This window comes from Panthera onca, chromosome X (assembly GCF_046562875.1).
Source record: "Panthera onca isolate mPanOnc1 chromosome X, mPanOnc1 haplotype 2, whole genome shotgun sequence".
Taxonomy (NCBI): domain Eukaryota; kingdom Metazoa; phylum Chordata; class Mammalia; order Carnivora; family Felidae; genus Panthera; species Panthera onca.
In genome coordinates, this window is record NC_138357.1 from 26,933,251 (window position 1) to 26,947,998 (window position 14,748).

The 14,748-nt window shown below is 36.9% G+C and overlaps 1 protein-coding gene across 1 annotated transcript in view; it reads left to right on the top strand.

Annotated features, from left to right (window-relative positions):
- TENM1 (teneurin transmembrane protein 1) overlaps window positions 1-14,748 on the top strand; it is a 790,868-nt gene that overhangs the window by 511,219 nt on the left and 264,901 nt on the right. The window contains exon 9 of the mRNA XM_081792970.1: window positions 13,676-13,875. Within this exon, the coding sequence (XP_081649096.1) occupies window positions 13,676-13,875 (200 nt within the window). The remainder of the gene's footprint in view (window positions 1-13,675; window positions 13,876-14,748) is intronic.

Here is a 14,748-nt window from a genome sequence, read left to right on the forward strand (position 1 = left end):
CTTTCTGGTACAGAGAGGGAGCCACCCTTACAGATGGAGACTTCCTTATAAATGTAAATGTCCCTTACAAAAGGGTAACTTCCATGCAGGTTTTCTGTGTCTGCTGTTTCTTCAAGATGATCCTTATGCCAAAGAATCCGTACTGTGGGGTGGCAAATTCAACTCTCCTTCAGCTTTAAACCCTCTGGGGAGTGGAGGACAGATAGCGGACAGTGAAACACATTTTACAAATTAAATCTTACCCAGAAGGCACAAACGTAAAACAGATAAAAGCCACATCTCTCCAGATACAATGGGGGAGGGGTGTCAGATTCCTGCCACACCTCCCCTAGTCTTTCCTTTTCCTTTCCTTGTCCTCCATTCTCCTCCGAGCTGCTAAAACTTTGACAAACAAGGGGTGATGCTCCATACGACTGGCTTATCTCTAAGGTTCCCTCCAGCTGTGTACATTATGTGTCAGTGAATTCGAATTCTGCAGTTAAGGAAGAGCAAATAGCCATTCCAAGTAAAGTGGACCTATTTTTGCAAAAGGGGTGTATACTCTTGGAAAGTGGTTGAAATGCACGTCTGTAAAATTTGTAACCACTTTGCCATTTAAAGTACTTGCCGAGAAATCTGTCGTAATTCAAATAATTAATTCCCAGTTTTCTGCCTTATAAGTTTGGATTTTTGACATGTACATAACAATAACAGTCTGCACTTAGAGAGCATTTACAATTTCAGAATACTTTAATGCCTTTTTTCCACATAACAGTTTTATGCTGTAGCAGCTATTGTTACCCTTGTTTTACACTTGAAAAGGAAAAAACAAGAAGGTTAAGAGACTGGGCTTGCATAATGGACAGAACTACAGGCAGAGCTGAAACGAGGATCCAGTCTTTCCTTAGTGTTAGCTCGATACCCTTCTTTGAGCCTTTTCTTTCTTCTTTTAAAAATTCTTTTCTCAAGGCCAATTGTTTAACAGCTGTCTTGATTAATGCATGAATGCATGTGGTCAAATGTATATCTTTTCGATAAGAGTACTTTGCAAATCTTACATTTCCCTCCAAAGATCTAGGTTCAGCAAGACTATCCCTCCTCCTTAAAGCAGAGTGGGCGCGCGTGCGTGCGCGCACACGCGTGCACACAAGCACACACACACACACACACACACACACACACACACACACACACAGGCTCACATATATACATACCCCTTGGGAATTGAAAGTTAACAGCACAAATGTACGTTTCATGACCTCCTTTGATTGTAGACCTAGCTGGAGAGGGGTGTGTGTGTGTTGCTTGTTTTTTGGGGTTTGTTGTGGTTAGAATGTTTTGTTTTACCTGCTACATATCTATATTGGAGGCAATTTATTCAATGACAATTGTGGACCTTGAATAAAAGCCTGAATTTGAAATTTACTTATCATTTTACTTGATATTTATTTCACAGACCCAGTCAGTAGGTAAAGATTCATTTTGTGGTCCAAAAGTAAAGAACTGCACCAACCCCACCCAGGTAATCACTGTGCGTTCAGACGGAACACAGTCCTGCAGTATAATTCTGTGGTTCTTCAATATTGGTTCATAGGACATGTGGATATTAAAATGCACTCAGCTGCCCTTTGAGTCAACCCATAGTTTCAGTATCTTTTACTTAAAGGATATTAGAGCCCAGGACATTGTGGTGGAATTGGGAATAATTCATATAAGCACAACAAACCACATGAATAAAATAGTAATGCACTAACAAAGACAACAATGTTGGGAGCGTAACATTATTATTTTTAAAGATTGATGGCAAATTACAGTAAATGTTTCCTATAATGCTATATAGATGTTTCTCTAATACAAGGTTTCAGGGGGCCCAGCTAGAGTGCTGCAGCTTGTTTTCAACTATATTAAATCACTTTATCAATATACTTCAGTTTTAACAAAAGCTTTTCTAAAGCATACTGGAGACCTGACTTCTGAAACAGATTTATGGAAAGGGTTCACTATGCTAAAAGGCAAACTTATTTACGGTATAAAAAATTCATGTTAAATGTTCTCGGTCATATATGTTTAATGTTTCATTCTTGTTTCATTTTAGTCCTCATTTTACTTTTGTTTGTTTGTTTAACTAATACACACCTTTCCTGTGATGCCGTGCAGAATATGTCTACCGTGTGGTCCCTCTAGCCTAATAGTATACATCTGACAGGGGCACTAAGTGGTGTGCTAGGGAATGGCTGATTGGTCCTCCTGGAAAAGTCCTTCAAAAGCTAGGGGATCTTCCCATAACATCTTTATAACATCTTTGTTTTGGGGGGGGGGGAGAAACAGTGCATTATAGAAATTTACAAACCATGTGTAGATCTAATTCTCTTGAGTATCTGTTTATATCATTCAGCCTATATTATTTTTGGAGTAAGTTTGAACATTTACTAGCTTTTGCATGAAGTCAAAGGTGGTTCTACTATGTAAAATTTACTTTTGAAAATAAAATCCTAGAGTTGCAGGATTTGACGCACAAGTCTGCATTTCCCTTTGTATAACTTTTGCAATCCCGTAGATGATAGTAACATATGCCTTTTTAGCTTTCACTTTTCTACTACTCTGAGCCTTTGGCTTTACTTCTGAACTCTTCTGGTAGCTCTGTTTTCCCTTAGTCATTTTGCTTGCCTTTTCCTATGTCCATTGTACATCCCACCAAAGGTATCTTGACCAGAACTGTACACAGACACCGTATCCCCATCACCAGTGGTTCAGAGAGATGGAAGAATAAACGTATAAAAGTTAGATTGTAGGAGAAATGATTCTTGATCACCCCAAACTCTCCATTCAAATAACATCAAGGGAAGAAAAAATGAGATCTTAGTATTCACAAACATAGAAGCTCATGATTTTTAATGCTATATGAGTCAAGATGCTATTTTCACTGCACTAAGTACTGTGGAAAGTTCACAAATGAAGCAGAAGGCATAGCTTTTGCCCTTGCGAAAGATCCTATTCAATAGGAGAGCGGGATGAAACATGCATACATGCACACACAGCGCAAAATCACATGCAACCAACTATTGTACAGAAATAGAAATGAGATGGTTAGGTGATTAAGAGGCTTAAAAGAAAAAAGATGAATAGATGATTGTTATTATAGAAACAGTTTGAGCTGGACCTTGAGAAACAAGAAAAAAATCAATCCACGTTGACCTTAAAGAGTGCGTATTTAGGAGAATGGAATAATAGAGTAGTGGGGGGAAATGCAGATGGTAATAGCCTAAGTGGTAAATGGATAATGAAGCAATAGAGGCAGCAGATGGAGACAGCTTGGCAAGGAAAGGAAGGAGATAAATAGTATGATAACAAGATGAAGGGGCAGTTGGGTCATCTTATTTTTTTTTTAAAGAGAGACTTGTGCTTGTTTGAAGACAAAGAACAAGAGACCAGTAGAGAGGGAGACATTGAGGATGCCAGTAAGGAAAGACCAAAGTCTTGACAGGAGAAGAGGGGAAGAAGGAGCCTCAGAGAGAAACTCGGGCACCAAATTTTATGGCACACTGAGTATGCGCAAGGCATTTTGACATTGCAGAAGGGAGAGGTAGGAGTTCCAAAAGAAGACACAGTAAGTGTTCAATACATGCTACTATCTATCATGATAAATATCACTATTGTTGTTATTAGCAGTGCTCTGTAGTGACTTTTGCTTGCAGGAAGAATTTTTAATTTGATATTATTGAAGATGTTTCTGGGTTCCTTAAAGGTAGAAATCAAAAAGGCTATACTGATATGACAGCCCATGAGAACTGGTACCTATGCTGGCTGTTTCTTTTTCCAGAGGCCTGGCGCAAGAAGACATGCAACTGTTACCCGCAACTATGGGATAGGTGGCTTATAATGTAATTGTCTTTATTAAATGCCCAGTTGGTAGATGTCAGGAATTTAGACAGACGTGACTGCCCCGTTCTCTGGGCACTTACATCCTAAGATACAAAAGGGGGTGCTGGATAAATTGAGCTGTGACCAGCCCTCCTGCCACCATCCCCGAGTTCAGAAGGATGTGATCATAATAACCTACATATAACTGACATCTAACATTATATAAAAATATAGGAACTAGGCATCCCTGTGGTGTACTACCAGTTACGTGTTCTAAAATACTGGCCAGGAGACAGTTCAGCTTCTCTGTAGCAGATGACCATCCAAAACCACCTGGAAACACATCAAAACTCTTATGACACTTTGTGATAGTTTGTGTGTATGTGTGCGTAGGCTATGCATGCCAATTTATGACTTATAACCATATTTTCTGAAAGAGCTTTTTTGAGCTACAATCTACATACTGTATAATTCACCGATTCAAAGTGTGCGATCGGTGATTCTTAGCATATTCAGAGTTGTGTAACCATCATCACTGTTTAAGTCTAGAACATTTTCTAATTCCTAGAACACCGAAAAGAAACCTTGTAGGCATTGGCAGTTACTCCATATCCGCACTTCTCCCCAGCCCCTGGCAACCACTAATCCTGGTTTTATAGATTTGCCTATGTGTACATTTTATATAAATGGAATCATATAATGCGTAGTCTTCTGTGTCTGGCTTCTTTCAGTTAACACAGTGTTTTCAGACTTTGTCCATGTTGTAGCATGTACCAATACTTAATTCCTTTGTATGGCTGAATAATATTCCACTGTAGGACTATACCATATTTTGTTTATCAACTCAACAAGTGATGGACCTTTTGTGGATTTTCACTTTTTTGGCTATTATGAATAATGCTGCTATAAACATTCATGTACAAGTTTTTGTTAGAACACCTGTTTTCAGTTTTTTTGAGGGAGTCACTAGTAAAAGGATGCCAATTTCTCCACGTTTTGTCTATCGTTTTAATTTTAGCTGTCTTAGTGAGTATGAAGTGGTATCTCATTGTGCTTTTAACTTGCGTGTCGTAATGATGTTGAGCCTCTTTTCCTGTGCTCATTGGCCATTCTTTAGAGAAAGATCTATTCAGATCCTTGGCCTGTTTTTCAATTGGTTTATTTGTTTTTTATTGATGAGTTTGTAAGGTTTCTTAACGTATTCCAGGTACAAGTCTCTTATCCAATATATGATTTGAAAGTATTTTTTCACTTTCTGTAGGCAGTTTATTCACTTTCTTGATGGTGTCCTTTGAAGCACAGAAGTTTTTAATTTTGATGAAGTCAAATGCATCTATTTTGTTTTTTGTTGTATGTGCTTTTGATATCATATCTAAGAAACTATTGCCAAATCCAAGGTCAGAGAGATTCACCCCTGTGTTTTCATCTGAGAATTTTATAGGTTTAGTTCTTAAATGTAGATATTTGATCCATTTTGAGTTAATTTTTGTATATGGTGTGAGGGAGCCATTTAACTTCCCTCTTTTGCTTGTGGATATCCACTTGTCCCTCACCACTTGTTGAAAAGGCTATTCTTTCCCCCATTGAATTGTCTTGGTGCCCTTGATGCAATTAGGTTGACCATAAATGTGATATTTTATTTCGTGACTCTCAATTCTGTCCCATTGATCAATATGTCTGCCGTAATACCAGTACCATTACTGTACCTGTAATAAATTTTGAAATCAGGAAGTGTGAGGCCTCTAATGTTTTCCTAGTTTTTTCACAGATGGCTTTAGTTATTCTGGGTTCCTTGAATTTCCACATGAATTTTAGTTCAGCTTGTGTACTTCTGGAAAATGGGACTTAGAATCTTTTTTTTTAATTTTATTTTTTTTTATTTTTTAAAATTTACATCCAAATTAGTTAGCATAGTGAAACAATGATTTCAGGAGTAGATTCCTTAATGCCCCTTACCCACTTAGCCCATTCCCCCTCCCACAACTCTTCCAGCAACCCTCAGTTTGTTCTCCATATTTATGAGTCTCTTCTGTTTTGTCCCCTTCCCTATTTTAATATGATTTTTGTTTCCCTTCCCTTATGTTCATCTGTTTTGTCTCTTAAAGTCCTCATATGAGTGAAATCATATGATTTATGTCTTTCTCTGAATAACTAATTTCACTTAGCGTAACACCCTCCAGTTCCATCCACGTAGTTGCAAATGACAAGATTTCATTCTTTTTGAGTGCTGAGTAATGCTCCATTGTCTATATATACTACATCTTCTTTATCCCTTCATCCATCAATGGACATTTGGGCTCTTTCCATACTTTGGCTATTGTTGATAATGCTGCTATAAACATGGGGGTGCATGTGTCCCTTCGTAACAGCACACCTGTATCCCTTGGATTAATGCCTAGTAGTGCAATTGCTGGGTCGTAGGGTAGTTCTATTTTTAGTTTTTTGAGGAACCTCCATACTGTTTTCCAGAGTGGCTGCACCAGCTTGTATTGCCACCAACAATGCAAAAGAGATCCTCTTTCTCCGCATCCTCGCCAACATCTGTCGTTGCCTGAGTTGTTCATGTTAGCCATTCTGTCAGGTGTAAGGTGGTATCTCATTGTGGTTTTGATTTGTATTTCCCTGATGATGAGTGATGTGGAGCATTTTTTCATGTGTCGGTTGGCCATCAGAATGGGACTTAGAATCTTCATGGGGATTGCATTGAATCTGCAGATCAGTTAGGAAGTATTGCCATTTTAACAATAGTAAATCTTGTAATCCATGAATATGGATGTGTTTCCATTTATTTAGATCTTCTTCAATTTCTTTCAGTGTTGTTTTGTATTTCTCAGGGTACAAGTCTTACAAGTTTTTTTGTTAAATTCATCCCTGGTTTTTATTCTTTTTGATATTATATATAAGTGGAAACCCTTTCTTTTAATTTCCTTTTTTGACTTTTCAGTGCATGTTTCCATATTTATTCATTAAGCTTTGAATATGGGGTTTTTTTGTTGCTAATGGGAATATTATTTTCTTTTAAGGAGGTATTTTATGCCATGCTAACCCATGACTCTGAGTAAATGTTTGAATATGTAACATGTGATGATAAATTTGAGTTTCATATTCTAGTTTTCACCGAAGAAATTCAAAGAGATTGGCTACTCCGTGTACTATTGGTAATAATCAACATACTGTTCTACAAACATAATTTGTGTTTCAGTATATGAGATTGTATATCATGTCAGGAGAGCCAGAAAATTGGAAACCAATGTTTGTGAATACCACTTAGTGGTCATTATAACACACCAGAAGAACTGTGAAATTTTTTAGGGAAAGTGGAAATCTTGTGACAAAATTTAAAGAAATACTTGTACAAAGGGAATTATGTCTCTTAAGTGATAATATGTTCAACAAACAGATATACAGAGTCAGAATGCAATTCAAAATTAGTCCTTTAATTAATGGTGAGATTTTTAACAATACCATTTCACTTCTGTCTGAGGTGTATGTAATACTAGATGAGCTACTGTCCTGGAATGTAAAGTCTCAGTTTCTGAACATAACTGTTTACACTTACACACTAATGTATTTCTCAAGTGTAATATTCGTTAATGGACTTTTCCACACAATCAGCTATCTGTTATCAGTATCAGGAAGGTGGGGGAATTTTATTTCTAAACATATTTTATTCACAGTTAATTCCCAAAGGGTTCCATGTGGCGATAGTTTCAGTTCTTCCACTAACCCTTGTACCGAAACGTCAAAATAAGTGATCAACATTACTAAATAAATTATTAAGATTACTATTTTATTAATTCATCCAAACAGTATTTACCAAGTGCCTACTATGTATACAAGGTTCATTCTTCCTTTTTTTTTCTCCTACCTACTCTTGGGTTATAGAACCAATATAAAAAGCATGTGTAATACGCAACCTGGAAAATCTGTCCCTGAAGAATTAAGAGTTGAATACGTATTTTTCTTCAATGGTTCATATAAGGAGAATCATACAAAGTTACTTAGATGGAAAGGGTAGGGTAAGTTTTCACTGTCCCCTTTAGATTTCTTCACAGCTTTTGATCATAGGGATTAGGGCTTGATTTCACACCCCCAATTTGTTCGAAGCACGGATACTCTAAATTTCACAAAGACTTGTTACTATGAAATAATTATTATGTTTGATGGAGCAAAAAGAAGATGGCACTTAAGCCGTGAACCACATTCTAGGACTAATTCAGGTGAAAGACCACCCGAAAGGCATTTATTGATGTCTTTTGAAGACTTTGAATGTGCTATTGGCTGAAGTGAAAGGCAACTATGATCTTAAGGCATATTTCTTTTACGTGCCTTTGGACAGCATTCCCTTCAGTTAATAAAGCAGTATCTTCTTAGCTTAGATAGCTTTTATGGAATTTGCAGATGCCTTTACAAGACTACTAAGATTGCCGTTACGGACAATACCACAGCCTTTAACGTAGTCATTTTTACATAAGGACCTGGTATTGGAATCCTTTTAGTGACCACGTGTCAGTATCTTCTACTAATGTTTCACTGAGTTTTGTGCAGAATCATTAAGCCCGGTCTAGCTGCATTAAGTAGAAAAAATAAATACTTGTGTATGTCCAGAATATAGTCACTTACCCCTGTCTTATAAGGATGATTTTGTTAGTAATTATGTTATTAGTATTCAGGCATATGTCTGAGTCTAGATATAATGAAGCCTTAGTTTAGTCGGTAGAGCCACTGCACACGGTGTCTGTCACCAGGCCTGTGTATTTACCTTCCAGGTAGCTTGACCTTTTCGTTTTGAACTAAGCAACCATCAGTTAGCTTGCCATCCTTCAACACGGCCTATCTGCCATTGTTTTTTACCACTCAGCAGTTGATGCCTGTGTTGTAACCTATAAAGAGAGTGTTTAGCTCAAACTAAATTGGTGGATATTGGTGAGACTGTGATAAGTACAGTACTGCACAGTTTGATATGATCCATGGCAGCCCGCACTTGCTCTTGGATTTGTGCAAGGGCGTGTTCTGTTACTGGAGAGTTTGGTCTTCCTAGACCTTCCGATATGCTGTAGGAGTGTGACTGGTTAAACGACAATTAAAACATGAATCATTACAAAAACTATACCTGAGTGCCACATTTTAACTCTGCTGCTGACACTTCGCAACTGAAGGATCAGGGTCAACGTTAAGTTTGACCACACCTACCCCACTTACTTATATCGGTGCAGAGTGTTTTTAGGAAATCACATCACATATTGTTTGCCTGCATGTAATTTTCTTCTCTTTCGCTTCCCCCTTTGAGCTACATTAAGAAAAAAATTAAAGAGTAAATTGACTAATAATCACTACATCATAACCCATAACAAATTTTGAGAGAAGATAAAATGGAGCAGGTTGTTCAGTGATGTGGATTGCTAACAGGGAGATGTCTTCCTTTCTGATGCACTCAACTCTAAAGGTTAGAGGTTGAGAAATTTTCCATTTGCAAGCTGTGAGAATTTCTCTTCGACACCAGATTGCTGCAACTCGCTTGCTTTGCTATTTGTATTTAAATTATAGTCCACATGTTCATTCATGTTGTCATGTCTCTTCATCTATCTTGTTTTAACTCTGATGCAGGATCTCAAAGGGTAAGACCATCTTTTAAAATCATTTTTTATAAATGACTTAGCATATATGCTTCAGATATTTACTAGTGCTAGGAACTGGGAAACTCCAACAACACACTTCATGAGTTTCTTTTGATTTAGTGAATAACATTTAAGTAGCCTCGTTATGCAGTATATGATGCTATATATAAAGTGCAGAAAGGAAACATGGTGTAGCATTTGGTAAGGCTCGTATATAAAGGTTAATGTCCATCAGCCAGTTTTGCCCTGATTTTTTTTTAATGACCGCGTCTGCATTCATTAAAGGTCATTCATAGCACCGTTAAAATAGTGTTTGTCAAACCTAATTTTAAATTATTTTATATTTTTAATATTGTTTGCACAACCAAATGATGCATTTTAAGAAGTGAGAAGAGCCCCTGATGAGGATGGCAGTTGAACCAACTGAACATTAAGTTGTAAGTGGAAGTATGCGCATAAACACGGTCTATTAATTGTCTGCTCTTTCAAGACATTTGTCAGCTCCGGGACCTTAGGAGTTAAATGTATAATCAACCCTTTGGGGACAAGACTGTTCTGTCTCACATGGGAAAAAGTAACTTTCAATGAAAAATAAGGTCCTCAGTTGGTGATTTATCATCTCAAAGGGCATATTTTATTATAAATGTCAATTCCACAAAATTATGTGTCCTGTAATACATAATTATGTTCAAAATTGCATTTGAAATCTATTATTAACAGTTAACAGTGAACATTCTTAAAATAGTTATTACTCTTGGCCTTAACACAAAAAGCAATAATGGAGGTATTTTAGGGAGTTAAAAGCTGCAAGGCATTGGCCTCTGAATAAAGCCACTGCAGGTGTGTTTCTTAATGGGCTGTTAATTTTATAGCAAGTGAACACAAAGGACAGAGACCATGTGTGTTTTTAAACTGTGTTTGGTGTGGAGAAAGAGTTGATGGCTGAAAAATATAAAGGCCGTGTGGAAAGAGGCCAAATTGAATTCCCCCCTGAGGTGCAATCCTGTGGCTCAGAGTCAAGGCAAACTAATTCTTGCCCCTCCTCTTCTATCCCTTCCCTCCCCCCTCCACTCAACAGAGAATTCCACAGAAGCATATAGTAATGGAGTACCTCAGAAATAATTAGAAAATTTGGAAATAAATAATAAAGACCTTCTCGTCCAAACTCAGCACCCTCTCACACTAACTAGCTCCTTTTAGGTTTCTTGTATTTGCTACTGGCATTGTCTGAGTCACCCAAACTCACAACCATGGAGTAAGTTTTGACCCTCCCTCAGCCCCCATACCTAGTGTCCCAGTGTCCTAACAACCTTGCTTCTCAATGTGTATGCTGTGTACCATGCAACACGGGCATTACGGGAACTTGTGAGAAACATCCGACCTCAGACCTACTTTATCATAACTGCATTTTAAAAAGACGCCCTTCTTAAGCACATTCAAGTTTGAGAAGCGCTGCTCTAGAATCTTCCTTTATATTGTCTTCTTCCTTTTTTTCTTCTTCCTGAGAAAATAACTTTTATTATTATAAATAAGTCTCTTTATATTTTAGATATACTTTTGACTTTTGGTAAAAAAAAAGTCTTTAGATTTTACTTTTTAATTCAGAGTGATGACTCTTACCTTGTGACACAAGCATTTAGCTCATTGCTCTTTATTTTTTTATAATTTATCTTCCATCTTCTTTATGTTTTCCAAGTGATCCATCTAGTCTGTGCCTTCCCTGTCTTGCCTTAGTTTAGATAAGTTATTTTTTATCTCCATATTATTTTCTCTATGCTAGTGTGAAAAATAAATTTGTATTTTTTTAGTATTTATGCTTGAAAGTACAATAAGATTTTTTAAATGTATAATAATCTGAAGTTCATTGATATTTGTATCATTCTTTAGGATAACCCAGTTTTATACTTCTTCAGTAATACGTGATTTTTTTAACTTTATTGAGGAAGAATTGACAAATATAGTTGTATATATTTAAAGTAGACAATGTGATGATTTCATATACACATACAATGTAGAAATGATCAAACAGGTCAGGATAATTAACACATCCGTCACCTCACACTCACATAGTTAACTTTTTTGGTGTGTAGGAATGCTTAAGATCTACTCTCAGCAACTTTCAAGTATGTAATACCATCTTGTTAACTACAGTCGCCATGCTCTATGTCAGATTGTCAGAGCTCCTGCTTATAACTGAAAATTTGTACCCTTTGACCTACATCACCCTGGTACCCCCTCCCTCCAGCCCTGGCAACCATTCTAGTCTCTGCTTCTATGAGATTGGCTTTTAGTCTTTTCTAGATTCCACGCATAAGCAATATCATATAGAATTTGACTTTCTCTGTCTTGCTTATTTTACTTAGCATAACGCCCTCCAGCTTCATCCATATTTTTGCAATTGGGAGCACTTCCTTCTTTTTTGTGGCTGAATAATATTTCATTGCCTGTGTGTGTATATGCACATACTTATATACACACAATGGAGTAGTGTGTGTGTGTGTGTGTGTGTATGTTTGTGTGTATCACATTTTCTTTATCCATTCATCCATCAAAGGATATTTAGATTGTTTCCATATCTTGGCTATTATGAATAATGCTGCAGTGAATGTGGCTGTGTAGATACGTCTTCAGGATCCTGATTTCAGTTCCTTTCCATATATACACAGAAGTTGGATTGCTGTATCGTATGGTAGTTCTTTTTTTTTTTGAGGAACCACTGTACTGCTTTCCAAAATGACTGTACCATGATTGCATACCCACCAATGGCGTATAAGGGTTCCCTTTTCTCCATATCCTTACCAACATTTGTTATTTCTTATCTTTTGATACTAGTCAACCAAACGGGTATGAGGTGCTATCTCATTGTGGTTTTGACTTGCATTTCCCCAATGATTAGTGATGTTGAGTACCTTTTCATATACCTATTGGCCTTTTTTGGAAAAATGTGTGTTCAAGTCCTTTGCCCATTTTTACATTGGATTATTTGTTATTTTGCTATTGAGTTGGATGATTTGCTTTTTTTTTTTTTTACTCTGGAGTTGTATGAATTCTTTATGTGTTTTGGATAGTAATCCCTTATTAGATATATGGTTTGCAAGTAATTTTCTCCCATTCTGTAGATGGCCTTTTAAATTTATTTAATTGTTTCTTTTGCTGTACAGAGCTCTTTAGTTTGGTGTAGCCCCACTTGTTTATTTTACAGGTGACTGGACTGTACTTATTCCACGTGAACTGTTGAGCCCACTGTAAATTTAGATCTTTAGGTCATTTCACCTGAATTATTGTTCCATAATTCTCTATCATCCTTGTGTTTCCACCTCTAAATCATTCTACCTTCTGCTTCAAGATTAGTTTTTCTAACGTATCCAAATATCTCCCTTCTTCTTAAAAACCTTTAATGACTCTCCTCTTTTTTTTTTTTTTGGTACAAAGTATTCCTTTCATGTGGAAAATTCTTGTCAACAGCTCTGTTGAAATCTTCTCTTCCCTTTAAGGCCCATCTTCAATACTACTTCCCATAAATACCCTTTTCTAAATCATTCATTCATTCATTCATTCATTGAATAAATATGTATGGATCACATACTATTTGCATACATTCTTCTAGTTACTGGGGATAAAGCAATGAACAAAACAGCCACAGCCTCATGGAGCTTCTATTCTCTTGGGAGAAAATAGGCAATAAACAATAACCAAGTAAAACATGTGGTATGTTAGGGATGTAAGTACTAAGAAGAAAAATAAAGGAAGATAAAGGGCATAGAGACTGCTAGGAATGAGGAGTATCCTCCAATCAAATACTCCTTACTCCTTTGAATACCCAAATCATTTATTTTCCTTTACAACATGGTTATTTGTGCGTTTGTCCTTTTTCTTCTCTTATATTCAGAGCTCCTTGAGAGCAAGAAGCTCATCTTGCTCATCTTTGTATTGCCTGCATTTAACCATTTAAATTTAACCATTTAATAATGATTAAAATGAATCAAGTTATGGAAATAAATGTAACAGTAATGCAAGAGAAGGGAGATACTGGTATAGTGGTTGGTTAGGGAAGTCTTCTTGGAAGATCATTTGTGTAAAGCCCTGAAATATGGGTAGGGTGGTGGAAAAAAGACCTTAGTAAGTCATTTTGATATTTTTGTCCTGAAAAACTAAAAACCATCGCTTTATAAATTACAATTAATATTATCTGTAATTTTCTTTACCTTTAAAACCAGTGTTTCAGAAGGGACGGGCGATAGACACCGGAGAAGTTGACATTGGTGCACAAGTCATGCAGACCATTCCACCCGGCTTATTCTGGCGTTTCCAGATTACTATCCACCATCCTATATATCTGAAATTCAATATTTCTTTAGCCAAGGACTCTCTGCTGGGAATTTATGGCAGAAGAAACATTCCACCTACACACACTCAGGTATTTGATGTTATAGGTGTTTCTTGACCCTTTGGAGGGTGGTGGGATGAACAGTTCAGGGTTTGTGACTTGCAAAGTATGTGGGAATCAAAGGTGAAGGCAGACAGTTTTTGTAATGAGCAAATATCCAGAATAATCACACTCAAACGAATGAAAACAAAAATGACTGAGAAATATGCAATAGCATTTAGCAGAGCAGATTCAGAAAAGGAAGTTTAAGAAAATATTCTTGAAATTTGAATTCTGTTTCCTGGAATAAGATGATCATGAGTCATCCCAGCCCCCTCATCTTACTTAGCTTTTGGGACCACACCTCCTTCGCTGGCCCCATATGGTCTTGACCCCTTGTCCCGATGAAGAATGCAAATCAATAAGGGAAATGAGTCTAAAAGGCAGGTTTTATCTTATGGGTAGAAATTTTTTCTTGTGATTGTTAATAATAACTCAAATACGTAAATCTTCTGTGGTTTAGAAAGCCCTTCTATAAACGCTAACCACCTCATTTCTCTCATTTTTCCCCCTTATCTCTTTCTTGCACAAACCCATTTGGGGCCTTGCTCCATCTAAGAAGTAGCGTAAGGAATCATAACCATCAGGGGATTGCTTTTTTTTTTTTCCAACAGATACGACCATAGTCCACATCTTACCTTCTGGATGGGAATAGGCAGGGAAATAGAATGCCATTCAAATGTGACTCTTAAAATGCCCAAGGAAATGTGTGCCATGTGCTTGTCCACTGATTAGGGGGAAAAAGGAGGGGGTTCTTTGAATATTTAAATATGCTACCACAAAGGTAGTAAATTACGAATGTCCTCAAATTTTTGACTGTTTATTTGTTTTAAAAACTGTAAAACTCTTAAATTTGTAGAGAAG